Source organism: Amyelois transitella, chromosome 4, assembly GCF_032362555.1.
Source record: "Amyelois transitella isolate CPQ chromosome 4, ilAmyTran1.1, whole genome shotgun sequence".
In the NCBI taxonomy this organism is placed as follows: Eukaryota; Metazoa; Arthropoda; class Insecta; order Lepidoptera; family Pyralidae; genus Amyelois; species Amyelois transitella.
The window spans coordinates 978,719-996,965 of NC_083507.1; the positions used below are offsets into that span (position 1 = coordinate 978,719).

The window sequence follows — 18,247 nt, forward strand, 5'->3', positions numbered from 1 at the left end:
AGGCCGTCAAAGCGGCCCCATCCTGGGCCAAATTGTCCACTCCTGCCTGTATCTTCGACCCTAATAAGGTTGACTGGAAGAGATTGCATTAGCGATAAGTTCGCTTTTGTACCATCTCTATCTGTTTTGTATGTTTTACTCTTATAGTGCAATAAAGAATTTTATCTATCTTTGGCCCATTTCGCTTCCAGGCGGTCTACGGTACCCCTCGGGAAGAAAAAGCTCCTTACCCTAATACCGGATGGACCCAAGACACAATCGACCCCTTATTCCTAAAAATCGTTCATTCAAACTTTACCAAAAAAAATTGAGTCAAAGATAAAAGAATGAAAGAAACTGTCAATGTCATGTTATGTCAAATCAAAGTGTATGTAACTGGCGCGCTTCGGTTTACGGCGAAATTTATTTTGTTTGTTTGAATAGTTTGCGGAGCAGTGATTTAAATAATTTCAATTATAAGCGAGGAAATATAAGATATATGAAGCTTTAAATAAACAGCAATCAGTATGGATATCAGTGAAGGTAACATTATCAAAACTTATCATAACCTAGCTCCAACGAATACCTACTAATAAACACCCAAATAACTGTTAGTTCTAAAATGAATGTGCTGAAAAGTACAAAAATGCCTTAGTATATATTAAAGGTATCTATCAATACATAAAACACAAGTGTTTCGGGTAGTATTTGTTGAAATTTTAGGACAAAATATATTGAGGTTATGTTCCACTATGTGAACTATCTGGAAAGATTATTGTAGTCCCTATCTATCCAGATGACTAGGTAGAGACTACATCTTTTCACTGTGTCTATACTTCTTTGCAAATTTTCTACTTCCATTACTCTCTTCATGTGAGCTCATTAATATAGTCTGTATCAATGTAAAATACGAAATTTATTTCTTTAGGCACAACAACAGATGACTTGTGGACACCCTACAAGGAGTTGGTGTCAGTGGTAGAAGGATATTTAGCCCATGAAAGTGGCGGTGCTCCATATGCAGTTCACACCTTTGAGTCTCTGCTGCGACGGCACAAACAGACTTTCTTGTCTTTGTTTAAAAATCCTGTAAGTATTTTTATTACACGAGCTTTACATACACTACTTTAATCCCAAAGAATTTGATAAAATAAATAAGCGAAGAATATTATTTTTTTACAAATCAAATGTACATACATACATACATACATAAAATCACGCCTCTTTCCCGGAGAGGTAGGCAGAGACTACCTCTTTCCACTTGCCACGATCTCTGCATACTTCTATCAAATCAAATGTCTTATTTCTATATTAATTTTATTTTACAAATAGAATTTTTTTCAACTTTTTAAGGTGACTAATTTTTGTATCAATCAACCATGGGTGAAAAAAGAACAAAGCACTTCTGATCTACAGTTATTATTGTAGTTATGTTGTTCATCAGAGAATTTGCTATTGAAGCTAATTTTGTCTAGTACACACTTCACTTAAACATATTCCTAATGTATATGGCTACAAAATAATTTTTTTCTTGAGCAATAAAGATAATTTGTATTGTAAAACTGGTTTCCAAAATTTTGATAAATGTTTCATAAGACCTTTTTTCTAAAGCTTTTTTTAAACTAAAATCAGTTTTACTATACTGTGGGTTTGGCAACAGTGCAATGAATGAATTGTTGTGTCACTTCAGGCTAAGAATCCCGCAAGTCGAGATGAAATCAAAAGGGGCATCACTGAAGGTGTTAACTTGCCCAGCGTTGGCAGAACACTACTCTCCAAGGAGTTGGTGGACGAGGCTATCATCATATCAGGTTAGTTTTTATTTCGTTGGCTTCAAGTTAACACTTTTCACCCTCAAATTTATAATAAAGGCGCCACATAAGTATAAGTATACAATATAATAAAATTACCCCAAAAAGTTAGTTAAATGTTTCCTAATGTATTCCAATTAATATTTCACTTGTATCACTTTCTTGTAGATGGTGTTAAGTTCTAAATTCAAGTGGGCTTCATTTATTCTGCAGCCCATTTGAATTAGTTGTTACAGCTACTTGCTAGTAAAGTGTAATTATTCTGAAGAAAAAATTGTAAAATTTTGCAGACATGTACAACGTGAACGAGTACCTGGCCCTGGAGCTGCTCCACACGGCGCAGCGGCAGTCGGGGCGGCACCCCGGCCTCCCTCGGGGGTTGGTCGCCGTTCTGCTCTACTACGACGGCCGCCGGTCGTTGCTCCAAGCGTTAAAAGAGTTAGTCATGGCCCGGGATGGAGTTTGCTGGTAACTATACCTTCTCAAATATATCATATCTTGATCAAATTAAGGACGTCCTGGTGAAGGGTCAGGTCAAAAGTGCCCGAAACCGCCGAGCTTGCATGAAGAGAGTTATGAATGTGGATGAAGCAAAGGAAGTATGCAGGGATCGTGGCAAGTGGAAAGAGGTAGTCTCTGCCTACCCCTCCGGGAAAGAGGCGTGAGTTTATGTATGTATGTATGTATGTATACCTTCTCTCACATATATTTGACGGCCTCTGTGGCTCAGCGGTAGTATGCTTGACTGTTTCCCTTATTCATGACCAGATATGTCTAAACGTTTACGTGTTGTGGGGTAGACGGAGCCAACTGTCATCAAAAGAATGAAAGGCTGAAATAGTGATAGGTTGCTGGCCCATCGCCTAAAAGAGGAATTCCAAGTATACAAGCCTATCCCTTAGTCGCGTTCACGACATCCGTGGGAAAGAGATGGAGTGGTCCTATGCTTTTTTCCATTGGTGCCGGGAACCACACGGCATAGATATGTCTAATCTTCTCTATTCATATCAAATCAGAAAACCAGATTGAAGGAAAAACAAAAGGTACCTTTCATCTTGACAATAGTTTTTTGTTTTAATTAATTGACAAATAGCTGAAGTCGTCCATCAGTCTTTTCAGCACTGTTGGCTGTGTCTACCCAGCAAGGAATAGAGTCGTGAATTTATGTTTGTATATATTTTCATTGAGTATAACTTCGTTTTTGTTTGCAGGACAATAAATGCACGAGAAGAGATAATCTCTTACGTGTCCCGATATGTAGAACAGTTAATATCGGATGGTCTACTTGGAAATGTATTGGACGCTTTACGCCGTTACACGCTACAGGGCGAGCTGGAGTTACTACAGAACAATCGGGCGTTACCGCCTCAGAGGCAGCACGCGAGGCTTGTGGCTACCATAGAGAATACCAGGTATGCTAGTCTATGGTCTGAATAACTTGTTAAACGTTGTACACAGTTACTACAGAAATACCGAGTATTAACGCCTCAGAGACAGCACGCGAGGCTTGTGGCTACCATAGAGAATACCAGGTATGTCAGTCTATGGTCTGAATGATTTTTTAAGCTGTGTACACATTAACTATAGATCAACCCAGCGTTACCGCCTCAGAGACAGCACGCGAGGCTTGTGGCTACCATAGAGAATACCAGGTATGTTAGTCTATGGTCTGAATGATTTGTTAAGCTGTATACACATTAACTATAGATCAACTGAGCATTACCGCCTCAGAGGCAGCACGCGAGGCTTGTGGCTACCATAGAGAATACCAGGTATGCTAGTCTATGGTCCGAATGATTTGTTAAACGTTGTACACAGTTACTACAGAAATACCGAGTATTAACGCCTCAGAGACAGCACGCGAGGCTTGTGGCTACCATAGAGAATACCAGGTATGTTAGTCTATGGTCCGAATGATTTGTTAAGCTGTATACACATTAACAAAGGCAAACAAATTGGTTTTACTAAACCATCAGGCAACATACTTTATTTATATTTAATTAATTTTTTTATAAGTATATTTTAACGTTAACAGGCAAAGCCAGCTGGTATACATATGTACATATTATGTAGCAACGGTTGTCATAATTTGTTCCGTTAGCAAAATCATCGGACTTTTATTGTAAAATATATTTTCTTTAATTATTATTATATTATTAGTGCCTTTCATTTGATTATTTCTCTCCTCTTCAGTCCTACTTTCTTCTTTGAAGGAAAGTTGTAGGAAGTAAGGAAGTACATTCGAGAGCAAACTGCGTGTAACGTTTCTTGCCTATTGTAGGACCGATATGTAGCTAGTTGTTTATGGTACATAGCAAACTAGTTTTACTACAAAGTAACCATCATGCTTTGACGCCTCAGCAGCAACATGCAAGGCTAATGGCCACCATAGAGAATATAATTTTTTTTTCTATCTTTGGTTTGAATGCTTTATGATACGGCAGATGGTGCTATCGCCTTTTGCTATAATTGTTTTTAAGAACTGTGCTATGAAATGTTTTTTTTTCAAATATCATGTAGGTATATACTTCCTAGAATTACCACAGTGATAATGGTCTTGCCTCCCACTGACTAGGTCCCGAGGAGTTAGCGCGAGTTTTACTCGATCAAACACGCCGAGCGAGCGAGCGTACACGCGAATTTGTATGTGATTTGATCAGCGCCATCTAGTGGTAACGCTATGGCACTAATGCGATTTCATGCAAATTCGTGATAACTTGCTCGTAGTGTTTGATCGAGTGAAAAAAAAAATATTGTCATGTTTTTTATTTTTATTTTTTAATATTTGTATTTATTTCAGAAAATTACTTGCCGGCGTTGTCTTCGCGGCGTCAGCACAACGCGGTTTGGATAGAGATATCATGTTGAGACTTTTATCCGAGGTATGTGTTCCCGCCTATTTCTGCGTTTGTGCTAATTTAATGCCAGCAATTCTTCTGAAAAGGCTTCTTGTTTTATCGACAACGAAATTATAGGGGGGTCGAAAATAGCCTGAATTGCTTCGAGAAAAGGATGGTACGGCCGTGCCGCTTTTTTTGCTCGACTCGGCGGGAGCACTTACGTGCCCCCAGATAATGCAAATATGATGGAATTAGGTATTTTTTTAATTGGTGCCTTGTGGTTCCCGGCACCTATAAAATCTGCCACTATGATAATTGAATCTCAATTCTATCATTTAGCCAAACATAATAGGCTATTACACTCTTTTTTGAAAACTGTTTTAAATCAATCCTGAGACTGTGTTATACCTATAGAATTTTTATTAAAATTTTTTGAAGCCGAAAAGTGCTCTAAAAACGATTTATTATTTATGATTTTGTATTTTCGCGCGAAAACGCCATCCGCCATGCTGTTTTGACTCGTGACGTCATACTTTTAGTAAACAATACAAAAAATAGGTTATGTTGGATTGGTTGTGTAATAATTTACCTATTATAATTGTGTATTGTAAGAGAATGTTTAATACAATAAATACTTACATCGCTGTTTTAACATTTCTTAACTCAGCAGAACAGAAATCGGGATTGGACGCAAAAAATTTCGCCACCATCAACGTATTAATCCTCGGTAGATTTATATTGTCTGCTTTCACAAAACCGTCTTCCATGATTCTATTAAATTATTAAAGAGTAAAAACCCAAAAATGTGATAGAAATTTTAAAATTTCAAAATAAACAGAGCCTGACATCATCAATATGTTTTCGATTCGATATTTGTTTACTAAAAGTATGACGTCACGTCAGTACCCAACATGGCGGATAGCGTTTTCGACTTTTGAAGAACAGATTAAAAAAGAGGATTTTTTAAATTGAATTATAAAATCCATATTGCACTTTTATGAATAATGATCGATGTTTTTCTTTTATTTTTTACAAAATCTATAAGATACGTGCATTTTTATATTTTTTTTTACATAGTGTAAAATAGCCTATTATGTGTATGATGTAAAAGCTTGTATTTTCAATATTGAAAACCAAACGAAAAAGTCATGTGCAAATTATTTATCTCTCTTTCTTTCTTAAAAATGTAATCTAAGCTTTGTTTTCTAGCAAACCACATCACCAAGCAAAGGGCCGACGGGCGCTTTGGATGAGATCTCTTTGGCATTGCATATGGCGCTGCTGTACGCTTTAGATTTGTCCGTTATACACGGGTAAGACATGTTATGTATTTATTTAGGTATTTTTTGTACATAGTTTAATTTACTCTTGACACAGTATATTGGATTGATCATGGTTACACATCCAGTTTTCATCACAAGAGCATCGGTTAGAAATGCATATAACTTAGGAAATAGTCATTGATAATTTTGGCCGAGTTGGGATTTAAACCTGCGTCTTTTATGCACATCACGCTTTATACTTTACCACCTTACCGTTTCGACCAACGACGTTGTTTAGTAAGAGTATGTTTTTTTCTTATGGTCCAATAAAAAGTTTATCTTATCTGTAATATATTTTCTTTTTAAATTATCTCATTCCACAGTCGCGAAGACGGCGAAGAATTAGCCAAAAAGCTACCACTAATCCAGGATCCAGATTTGATATCAGTATTACTCGACGAGCTTACACCAAATCCGAACCAAACCCAAGGGCAGGACGAGAAAGGCGGTGGGGTCAGAGCTTTATGTCAACTGGCGCTTGGATTGGCGCTAGCGGCGTTGAAGAGGGCGCCACAGTCGCTGCTGAGAAGACCGCCACAGGATATAAAACCTGAGTTGTTGGATCAAGATGAAATGTTGGTCGATGCCGCTATAGATGGGAAGGTAATTAAGACTGTAACAATATTATTATAAGGTAGGATTTAGGTTAGAAGTCTTGAAGAGGGCGCCACAGTCGCTGCTAAGAAGACTTCCACAGGATATAAAAGCTGAGTTGTTGGATCAAGATAAAATGTTGGTCGATGCCGCTATAGATGGGAAGGTAATTTATACTGTAAGGTAGGATTAAGTAATGTGTTGAAGACATTTTTAAATATATACAGGACAAATTACACAGATTGGGTAAATCTTGAAGTTACTTTAACACTTGTGTTAGGAGATACTTACTAACACCCTAAGACGCAGAATAAACTGTAGAACTAATGATTATTTTATTTTACAGGTATTCGAATACTTAGACGAAGCTATTCTGTCCACGGACTTCGTTTGCAAAGAGGAATATTACCAGCGGCGGTTACACAACCTTATAACGGATTTTATAGTGCTAATGCACTCTAAACTTATGGAGATGAGGGTCAAGTGAGTAGCAATTTTATTTAAAGTAGATAAAAGGCGCATGGGTTCGCCGTTTCCATTTTTTTTTTAGAATACCTTACAACAGGTCAGAAATGCATAAGATATAAAAACAAAACATATCGGTAAAATCACATAACAACGCCATCTAGCGCGAATCGGTGGAACTACAACGAGTTCAATACATACCACGTTGCGTGTCCAATTCTAATAAAATCAGAGAAATTAATTAGATGGCGCTGTCGATAGACGATTGACATTCCTCTTCGCTTTTTCCCACGGCACATTCGATCGGCTTTCCTAATTTTTTTAGCGCCATAACATACTACCTTAGAGAAGTCGGTCGGGTTTATTTTATTTTTGTACGAGATTTGTCATACAGGTGTATCACGTGGAGGGAGATCCTCTCAGTGGTTTACATCGTACCTTATTTTGTTTCAGGGCTGACGAAGCAGCAAGAGCGGTACAAATGTACGCAGCCGAAGGCATAGTGCCACCAGCCGGGGCCGGACAGAATAGAACAAGACTGGACGCGTTGCTGCGCTGTGTGGAGAGACTGTACTCGCACGACCCGCTCGGCCTCAGACACGATTACTGGCTCGCTTGCACTCAGAACGCGTCACATTCGGCTTCCTTCAGGTAATGTCACGTGGAACAAGTTATAGTGACGACGATAGGAGGGTGTAGTACCGACACAGAATAGAACAAGACTGGACGCGTTGCTGCGCTGTGTGGAGAGACTGTACTCGCACGACCCGCTCGGCCTCAGACACGATTACTGGCTCGCTTGCACTCAGAACGCGTCACATTCGGCTTCCTTCAGGTAATGTCACGTGGAACAAGTTATAGTGACGACGATAGGAGGGTGTAGTACCGACACAGAATAGAACAAGACTGGACGCGTTGCTGCGCTGTGTGGAGAGACTGTACTCGCACGACCCGCTCGGCCTCAGACACGATTACTGGCTCGCTTGCACTCAGAACGCGTCACATTCGGCTTCCTTCAGGTAATGTCACGTGGAACAAGTTATAGTGACGACGATAGGAGGGTGTAGTACCGACACAGAATAGAACAAGACTGGACGCGTTGCTGCGCTGTGTGGAGAGACTGTACTCGCACGACCCGCTCGGCCTCAGACACGATTACTGGCTCGCTTGCACTCAGAACGCGTCACATTCGGCTTCCTTCAGGTAATGTCACGTGGAACAAGTTATAGTGACGGTGATAGGAGGGTGTAGTACCGACACAGAATAGAACAAGACTGGACGCGTTGCTGCGCTGTGTGGAGAGACTGTACTCGCACGACCCGCTCGGCCTCAGACACGATTACTGGCTCGCTTGCACTCAGAACGCGTCACATTCGGCTTCCTTCAGGTAATGTCACGTGGAACAAGTTATAGTGACGGTGATAGGAGGGTGTAGTACCGACACAGAATAGAACAAGACTGGACGCGTTGCTGCGCTGTGTGGAGAGACTGTACTCGCACGACCCGCTCGGCCTCAGACACGATTACTGGCTCGCTTGCACTCAGAACGCGTCACATTCGGCTTCCTTCAGGTAATGTCACGTGGAACAAGTTATAGTGACGACGATAGGAGGGTAAAACCGACTCAAAGTACGAGTAGAATAGACACCTATATTAGGTCATGTGGAGGAATTGAGGATTGTGATGGAATGTTGAAAAGATAGGTAAACATGGCCACTTTTTTGCATAAATTATTTTGTCCCAATGTTCTTTGACAGAATGATCTAAGACACAATTGATTTATGGCATTTGGATAAATGTGGCATAATTCACTTTTGCAGAGGTGCTTTAAATACTTATGCGTAAGCGAACGTGTCAAAGAACTTTATGCTTAAAAATCATTCTTTAGCTATAATATGGTATACTACATTACATTATGGCTTAAATTGTTTACGGTAATAGATCGAGTACCTTTCATGAACATAGTGAAGGTTAAGTCAAGAGTACCATAAATCAAGAAGCTTAGGAAATGTGTCGCGGAAAAATGTAGTTTCTGTCTTCTTTGGGAGAGACATGATCTTACGTTTCAAGCGTTATAATTTCGTACTATTTTATAAGAATAGCTCTCTTTCAAATTAAGGACCAAATTAAATACGACCTGGCAAAGGGTCAGGTCAAGAGTACCCGAAACCGCCGAGCTTGCATGATGAGAGTTATGAATGTGTATGAAGCGAAGGAAGTGTCCAGTGATCGTGGCAAGTGGAAAGATGTAGGCACTGTCTACCCCTCCGGGAAAGAGGCTTGATTTTATGTATGTATACAACCATACATACTCATTTTCCTAATGTTTTTTTTATTCTTGTTCTATCCAGGACGGGCAGCCGTGCAGCCACACTATACAAGTTCGTCCGTCTGTCCGGGGAGTTGGTCTGTGCAGCCCTACTGCCCGCTTACCTGCTAGCCCTGGCCAGCTTGTGTGTAGCGCGCCACACGTGGGCGCTGCTGGCCCGGCGGGACGCGCTGTCTGCCCACCACCTGCTGACCGCGCTGGCCAGATATCACAGGTATATACCGATGTCTGTCTGTCTGTGTGTCTGTAGCCCTGGCCAGCTTGTGTGTAGCGCGCCACACGTGGGCGCTGCTGGCCCGGCGGGACGCGCTGTCTGCCCACCACCTGCTGACCGCGCTGGCCAGATATCACAGGTATATACCGATGTCTGTCTGTCTGTGTGTCTGTAGCTCTGGCCAGCTTGTGTGTAGCGCGCCACACGTGGGCGCTGCTGGCCCGGCGGGACGCGCTGTCTGCCCACCACCTGCTGACCGCGCTGGCCAGATATCACAGGTATATACCGATGTCTGTCTGTCTGTGTGTCTGTAGCTCTGGCCAGCTTGTGTGTAGCGCGCCACACGTGGGCGCTGCTGGCCCGGCGGGACGCCCTGTCTGCCCACCACCTGCTGACCGCGCTGGCCAGATATCACAGGTATATACCGATGTCTGTCTGTCTGTGTGTCTGTAGCTCTGGCCAGCTTGTGTGTAGCGCGCCACACGTGGGACCTGTAATGTAATTTCTACTTTCAAATTCAGATAAGTTTAACTAGCTTACCTTCAAGTTGAATAGAAGAAAATAACTTAATATGTATTTATGTTACAGTATTTTGGCCCTTCTCTTTGCCAAAGTTATTCAAAATTCAAATTTCAAAAATTCAAAATTTTTATTCATTACTATAAGGATATACTATATATCGCTTAATAATTGTCAAAACGTATGGTTTGACAACATTGGTTGACGTCAAATAAATTACTTAAAACTAAGTTTACTGCCGCTTCCAAGGCGTCAGTGCAGAAGAAGCGGTAACAAACTGTCTACACTGTCTAAACGGTTATCTGTGGATATGTACATATATTTTTTTTCTATAGGTGCCGGATACCAACCAATACAAAAATAAGTACAGTAAGTGTTTTAAGTGAAATGAGTTTGATGATTGATGATTCCCCACAGCAACCTGCGCGCGGACCCGTCCCCGTTCTCGGAGCTTGCGCACGCGGCGTCGCTGGGCGCGTCCGCCGTCACCACGCCCGCCGCCCGCCCGGGCAAGCTGCTCGTCAGGCAAGAGGAGGTATTGTGTTGTTCGTCGTCTTTGATTTAAATCGAAATATATATATATATATATATATCTATACTAATATGATAAAGGTGAAGAGTTTCTTTGTTTTTTTTTTGGTTCAACGCGCTAATCTCAGGAACTATTGGTTCGCATTGAAAAATTATTTTTGTGTTGATTAGACCATTTATCGAGAAAGGCTTTAGGCTATAAAAGCGGGGAAAATTATTCATACTTGAGGGCTTCAAAGGTGCCCGAAATAACTATTCCACGCGGACGAAGTCGCGGGCACAGCTAGTATATATATACTATACCCGCGATATATATGGAAGTATATATATTTATCCCACATTAAATTATTTATTTATTTTCCTATATATTTAGGTTATATTTAGTGATAGAAGATGTAGTTACAGGAATAGAAAAGGGTATGGTAAGTTGGTTTGGTCATGTGGAAAGGATGAATGAAAGCAGGTTGACTAAGCAGATGTACAAAGAGAGTGTGGAGGGAAAGGTCGGAGTGGGAAGGCCTAGACGAACGTATCTTGATAAAATTAAGAACGTCCTGGCAAATGGTCAGGTCAAGAGTAGAATATATAACATTGACGTGACATTTAAAACAACTGCATCCTTTTAAACTTAGACTATACCCATGCTTCTGAGCCGTTTGAGCTTATTTTTATTTAAATTAAAGGTCATCATTTTCACATTTAAAAAACCCTCAAAAACTACGTCTCACGCTTTATTAAAGATCAATACTACAAAAAGAAATTAAAACTAAACATGTAAATGTCTTAAAAATAAATTATTTTTCTAGTATCAAGATCAAGTAAAGTACAGAGATGTCGAGATCGCTCAGCTGAATGAATTGTGTCGTTGACCTCTGAATCTTACGCGTCGCTATTCCGCCGGCCGGGGTGATATGACGTGTTTAGGATCGTGGATTTTGGAACTTTAATTTTTTTCGTACTTTCTGAAATATGAACCGATATTTTTCTTTTAACGTTTTTAAATATCCTTGTCGAGATTTTGTCGTCGAGAGTTGTCGAGATCGCTCAGCTGAATTAATTGTGTCGTTGACCTATGAATCTTACGCGTCGCTTTTCCGCCGGTCGGGGTGATATGACGTATTTAGGATCGTGGATTTTGATACTTTTAGTTTTTTCGTACTTTCTGACATATGAACCGATATTTTTCTTTTAACGTTTTTAAATATCCTTTAGATGAGTAAACTTTACAGTTAAATTTATGCAGTTGAATTAAAAGTCACCCTGTATATATAGGGAATGTTACGATGTGATAGAAGATGTAGTTACAGGAATAGAAAAGGGTATGGTAAGTTTATTCAGTCATGTGGAGAGGATGAATGAAAGCAGGTTGACTGAGCAGATGTACAAGGAGTGTGTGGAGGGAAAGGTCGGAGTGGGAAGGCCTAGACGAACGTATCTTGATAAATATTAAGAACGTCCTGGCAAATGGTCAGGTCAAGAGTAGAATATATAACTACTATACAGGGTGACATTTAAAACAACTGCATCCTTTTAAACTTAGACTATACCCATGCTTCTGAGCCGTTGAGCCTATTTTTATTTAAATTAAAGGTCATCATTTTCACATTTAAAAAACCCTCAAAAACTACGTCTCACGCTTTATAAAGATCAATACTACAAAAAGAAATTAAAACTAAACATGTAAATGTCTTAAAAATAAATTATTTTTCTAGTATCAAGATCAAGTAAAGAACAGAGATGTCGAGATCGCTCAGCTGAATGAATTGTGTCGTTGACCTCTGAATCTTACGCGTCGCTATTCCGCCGGCCGGGGTGATATGACGTGTTTAGGATCGTGGATTTTGGAACTTTAATTTTTTTCGTACTTTCTGAAATATGAACCGATATTTTTCTTTTAACGTTTTTAAATATCCTTTAGATGAGTACACTTAACAGTTAAATTTATGCAGTTGAATTAAAAGTCACCCTGTATATATCTGTTTCTCAGGTGGAAGCGATGATAGCGGCGTTGAAGTTGATAGCGGCTGTGGCGAGGGAAGACGAAGCCGCTTGCGCTAACATATGCGAGAATCTGCAGTGGGACGCCGTCAACGTTATGTTTGGTGAGCCATGTTCTTCTTCTTCCTTATGGCTTTAGTCCCGGTTGCATCCTCACCACTCTGGAGAGGAGCCCGGGGTATGCCTTTGACCATGGATCCTGGATTGAGTGAGTCAGGTTTTTACATGAAGCGACTCCCGTCTGACCTTCGCAACCTTTGCAGGGGAACCCGTATTGGATCGATCATGGTTACACATCCAGTTGCCTGAATGTGCAGGTTTCCTCACGATGTTTTCCCTTGCCGTGAGAGCATCGGTTAGTATTTTTAAATTCTAACCGATGCTCGGCCTCTGCGGCGCAGCGGTAGTACGCTTGTCTGTGACACCGGAGGTCCCGGGTTCGAATCCCGGCCAGGGCATGATGAGAAAAGAACTTTTTCTGATTGGCCTGGGTTTTGGATGTTTATCTATATACTACATATTTATTACAAAATGTAGTATCGTTGAGTTGTAATCTCGTAACACAAGTTTCGTACTTACTTCCAGGCTAATTCAATCTGTGTAATTTGTCCCGTACATATTTATATTTATTTATTTTTTGTATTGGTGCCGGGAACCACGCGGCACCGTAAGAGCATCGGTTAGTATATCTTCAATTCTGAATTTGTCGATCAGGTCTGATCTGCTGCCACATCCCCATCCAGCTGAAGGCGGAGCTGTGCCTGACCCTGGGAGCCCTGGGGCGCACCGCGGGCACGGCGGGCCGCGTGTGGGCCGCGCTGGAGGCCGCCCGGCTGGTGGGGCCCGCGGCGCGCGCCCTCGACCACGAGCTGCAGGAGGTGAGGGGCGTCTCAACTGTAGCTGGTTGATTCTTAAACATACATATTGTCACGTGATTCTATGTATGTTTAAGAATCGAACAGCTGTGTAATGTATGTTTAAAAATCGAACAGCTGTGTAATGTATGTTTAAGAAACGAACAGCTGTGTAATGTATGTTTAAGAATCGAACATCTGTGTAGTGTATGGTTAAGAATCGAACAGCTGTGTAATGTATGTTTAAGAATCAAACAGCTGTGTAGTGTATGTTTAAGAATCGAACAGCTGTGTAATGTATGTTTAAGAATCGAACAGCTGTGTAATGTATGGTTAAGAATTAAACAGCTGTGTAATGTATGTTTAAGAATCGAACAGCTGTGTAGTGTATGTTTAAGAATCGAACAGCTGTGTAATGTATGTTTAAGAATCGAACAGCTGTGTAGTGTATGTTTAAGAATCGAACAGCTGTGTAATGTATGTTTAAGAATCAAACAGCTGTGTAGTGTATGTTTAAGAATCGAACAGCTGTGTAGTGTATGTTTAAGAATCGAACAGCTGTGTAGTGTATGTTTAAGAATCGAACAGCCGTGTAGTGTATGGTTAAGAATCGAACAGCTGTGTAGTGTATGTTTAAGAATCGAACAGCTGTGTAGTGTATGTTTAAGAATCGAACAGCTGTGTAGTGTATGTTTAAGAATCGAACAGCTGTGTAGTGTATGTTTAAGAATCGAACAGCTGTGTAGTGTATGTTTAAGAATCGAACAGCTGTGTAGTGTATGTTTAAGAATCGAACAGCTGTGTAGTGTATGTTTAAGAATCGAACAGCTGTGTAGTGTATGTTTAAGAATCGAACAGCTGTGTAGTGTATGTTTAAGAATCGAACAGCTGTGTAGTGTATGTTTAAGAATCGAACAGCTGTGTAGTGTATGTTTAAGAATCGAACAGCTGTGTAATGTATGTTTAAGAATCGAACAGCTGTGTAATGTATGTTTAAGAAGCGTCAAGGGATATAGACGTCTATATCCCTTGCGGGATAGAGCTAACAGTCTTGAAATGACTGATAGGCCACGTTCAGCGAAATGCGAAATTTCATGAAGATTAGTTCAGTAGATTATGCGTGAAGAGAAAAAACAAGCAGATAAACTTACTTTCGCCTTCATAATATTGGTTAAGATTAATTTGTCGTAAACGTCTTTTGTGCATGACAATATTAGCTGGGATGATTGTAAGATTGATTGATTTTAATTTATCAGTAATTTCTGTTATATCTATCTCATTAATAAACATTTTGCCTAATTTATCATATGTCCCATCTACAGGTGGAATGCCGCATGGAAGAGTACCCCCTATCCCGGGCGTTTCTGACCCTCCTGGACTCTCTGTGTGCGGCCGCGCCGCTGCCCCGGGCCCTGGGCGCGGGCGCGCGGCCCCCGGGGCTCGATCCCTACGTGCAGTACGTGCTCGACAAGCTGGCCTTGCCCGCGCCCCACAGACCCCACGCTAAGCCAACGGAGAAATGGCAGGTTAGTGGCCTTGTTTATAGAGCTAGAGATATAATTATGTTCTCTCCAACCTCATTATCAAGTTATCACACCTATGAAGTAGCAGGTTAGCTGATAACTCTATAGCTATGAATATGTGTCGCAACAGCCAATCACGGGACGCTATCAGCTAATAACAGCGAAGAGTCTTAATCGCGCAAGCAAAGATTTCTAGGATTGGAGCATATATACAACTTTCGACACAACGTCTTATACATATAAGCCTCTTTGTAACACGAGTCAAGTTAAAAGGTAGGTAAACAAAATTATTTTGATTGTGTGTATTTTCAGATACTATCCCTATGCTTCCGTCTATTCGCCCGCTGGCTCGACCAATACGAGCCAAGCGCGTCAGATTTCCCCCCGCCGGGAAGGGAACCTGATACCAACCCGCCGCCCGGATTCAGACTGCTTTTACAACTACACACAAAGTCTGAGCTACTACGATTACTGCTGAATTCTCTGGATGAAACGCAGCAGTTGCTGGATAGCCAGCCTGATGGAAGAGTGAGTATTTCTTATTGTAAACTAGCGACCCGCCCCGGCTTCGCACGGGTGCAAAATTATAAATGTTATTATACATAAAAACCTTCCTCTTGAATCACTCTACCTGTTACAAAAAACCGCATCAAAATCCGTTGCGTAATTTTAAAGATTTAAGCATACAGACAAACAGACTAAAATAGCGACTTTGTTTTATACTATGTAGTGATGAAGAATAATAAAGTTTGCGATTTAGTCGGATTATAGTGAAGCATTTGATCGAATCAATTATAATGGATGTTGTATCTAACAGATGATTTTTTGGTTTATCTGGAAAGTTATGTGAGTAACCTAATTTGTTCTTGTAAAAAATTAAGTAAACATTTCGCCATTGACCCTTTAATGCATTTAAGACGACGTAATTTAAAGGGACTCCGCAAGGTATTATTTTAAGACCGCTTCTTTTTTTTATGCATTTTTTCAATCATTCATTAGTTATTTTTCTTTTATAGTTCATTTCCTTTCTATTTGTAGGAAAGTAAAAGATAATTTTTATATTTTCTCAGGTATACATAGAACAGTGTCTCATCAGCGTACTGCAAATATTAGAGAGAGCATTGACGTTAGAGCGGCCGCTAGTCAACGCAGCGTCAGAATCCGGTCGGGCTGTACTTATTGTCGGACTGTCCAAACTTATACTTGGTATGTATCGTTATTTTGATATTATAATTCAATTACTTATTGAAATTTTTTGACTTACAATTTTATAATATTTATATGGGGTTAAGCCTGCAGAGAAAGAAACTTTCTGACGATGCGTATTATTTTATTAATGTCTGTCTGTTTTGCAAAAGATTGTTTGATATATTGATATTGCAAGCCTTGTAATTGTACTTATCGTTGTAAATTACTAACAGTGGAGGAAAGCACGGGTTATTTTAATATTTCTCACTATTAAAGATATACACAAAAATAAAGAGAAAATATTGGTATGCTTATCCACATCCACACTAATAATAAAGAGGAAAGATTTGTATTTTTGTATGTTTGTGTGGAATAAACTCAAAAACTACTGGTCCGATTTTGTTAAAATTTGGCACAGATATAGAATAGACCTTCAAAAGTGACATAGGCATAAATTTGTTTTGAAATAAATTTATTTCAAAATATAAAACACAAAAATATGTCCACCCGTGCGAAGCCGGCGCGGGCCGCTAGTAATGAATAAACTCAAAAACTATTGGACTGATTTTCACTGAATTTGGTACAAATAAAAAATAAACCTAAGGGACTAAAATAACTTTATTTTCTGGAATTTCTCTCGGGGGCGAAGCCCTGGAAAAAATCTGGTCTTCCATATTTAAGTGGTTGCACTGCTGCGTTTCCTCTGCAGAGCAGTTTCTAGGCCCGTCACATGAATAATGCAAATATCAAGTCCTAACGTGGCAGAAATAGCCAATATTCTCTGAAGACCAATTTCAGAATTTGAAATTATTGCCCTTTGACATCCGATATCTTGTTCACAAAGCTGACAAATTAGAATTACATTTTAAATAAAAAAGTAATGCGAGCAAAACATCTGATGAGAAATTAGAAATTGGATTTTAATGAATTTAAATTTTGTGATATTTCGGCCTTGGGGTGGGTGTATCATAACGTCATCATAATAGGTTATCTTTTGTCTCCTAGCCCCAGAAGGCCCAGAGAGCCAAGACCGCCTGGTGACGTGCTGCCGCGTGCTGCAGCACGCCGCCACCCTGCCGTGCGCGTGCGCGCGTGCCGTGGCGCTGCTGCTGCGCGCGCTGCAGACCAGCTCCACGGCCGCCAGGCACCTGCTGGCGGCCGTCACACACCGCCACAGCTTGGCCAGGGACATCAGGTGACTGACACACACACACATCGCGTGCTGTGGCGCTGCTGCTGCGCGCGCTGCAGACCAGCTCCACGGCCGCCAGGCACCTGCTGGCGGCCGTCACACACCGCCACAGCTTGGCCAGGGACATCAGGTGACTGACACACACACACATCGCGTGCTGTGGCGCTGCTGCTGCGCGCGCTGCAGACCAGCTCCACGGCCGCCAGGCACCTGCTGGCGGCCGTCACACACCGCCACAGCTTGGCCAGGGACATCAGGTGACTGACACACACACACATCGCGTGCTGTGGCGCTGCTGCTGCGCGCGCTGCAGACCAGCTCCACGGCCGCCAGGCACCTGCTGGCGGCCGTCACACACCGCCACAGCTTGGCCAGGGACATCAGGTGACTGACACACACACACATCGCGTGCTGTGGCGCTGCTGCTGCGCGCGCTGCAGACCAGCTCCACGGCCGCCAGGCACCTGCTGGCGGCCGTCACACACCGCCACAGCTTGGCCAGGGACATCAGGTGACTGACACACACACACATCGCGTGCTGTGGCGCTGCTGCTGCGCGCGCTGCAGACCAGCTCCACGGCCGCCAGGCACCTGCTGGCGGCCGTCACACACCGCCACAGCTTGGCCAGGGACATCAGGTGACTGACACACACACACATCGCGTGCTGTGGCGCTGCTGCTGCGCGCGCTGCAGACCAGCTCCACGGCCGCCAGGCACCTGCTGGCGGCCGTCACACACCGCCACAGCTTGGCCAGGGACATCAGGTGACTGACACACACACACATCGCGTGCTGTGGCGCTGCTGCTGCGCGCGCTGCAGACCAGCTCCACGGCCGCCAGGCACCTGCTGGCGGCCGTCACACACCGCCACAGCTTGGCCAGGGACA

At 41.8% G+C, this 18,247-nt stretch overlaps 1 protein-coding gene across 1 annotated transcript in view; it reads left to right on the plus strand.

The window, feature by feature from the left end:
* Nucleotides 1-341: 341 nt before the first annotated feature.
* LOC106132901 (nuclear pore complex protein Nup205) overlaps nt 342-18,247 on the plus strand; it is a 38,044-nt gene continuing 20,138 nt past the window's right edge. The window contains exons 1-18 of the mRNA XM_060954686.1: nt 342-522; nt 908-1,068; nt 1,670-1,790; nt 2,081-2,258; nt 3,002-3,202; nt 4,591-4,672; nt 5,840-5,943; nt 6,276-6,555; nt 6,893-7,029; nt 7,465-7,662; nt 9,363-9,554; nt 10,491-10,608; nt 12,592-12,706; nt 13,317-13,480; nt 14,779-14,982; nt 15,292-15,507; nt 16,050-16,185; nt 17,173-17,362. Coding sequence (XP_060810669.1) covers nt 507-522; nt 908-1,068; nt 1,670-1,790; nt 2,081-2,258; nt 3,002-3,202; nt 4,591-4,672; nt 5,840-5,943; nt 6,276-6,555; nt 6,893-7,029; nt 7,465-7,662; nt 9,363-9,554; nt 10,491-10,608; nt 12,592-12,706; nt 13,317-13,480; nt 14,779-14,982; nt 15,292-15,507; nt 16,050-16,185; nt 17,173-17,362 — 2,813 coding nt within the window. The 5' untranslated portion in view covers nt 342-506. The remainder of the gene's footprint in view (nt 523-907; nt 1,069-1,669; nt 1,791-2,080; nt 2,259-3,001; nt 3,203-4,590; nt 4,673-5,839; nt 5,944-6,275; nt 6,556-6,892; nt 7,030-7,464; nt 7,663-9,362; nt 9,555-10,490; nt 10,609-12,591; nt 12,707-13,316; nt 13,481-14,778; nt 14,983-15,291; nt 15,508-16,049; nt 16,186-17,172; nt 17,363-18,247) is intronic.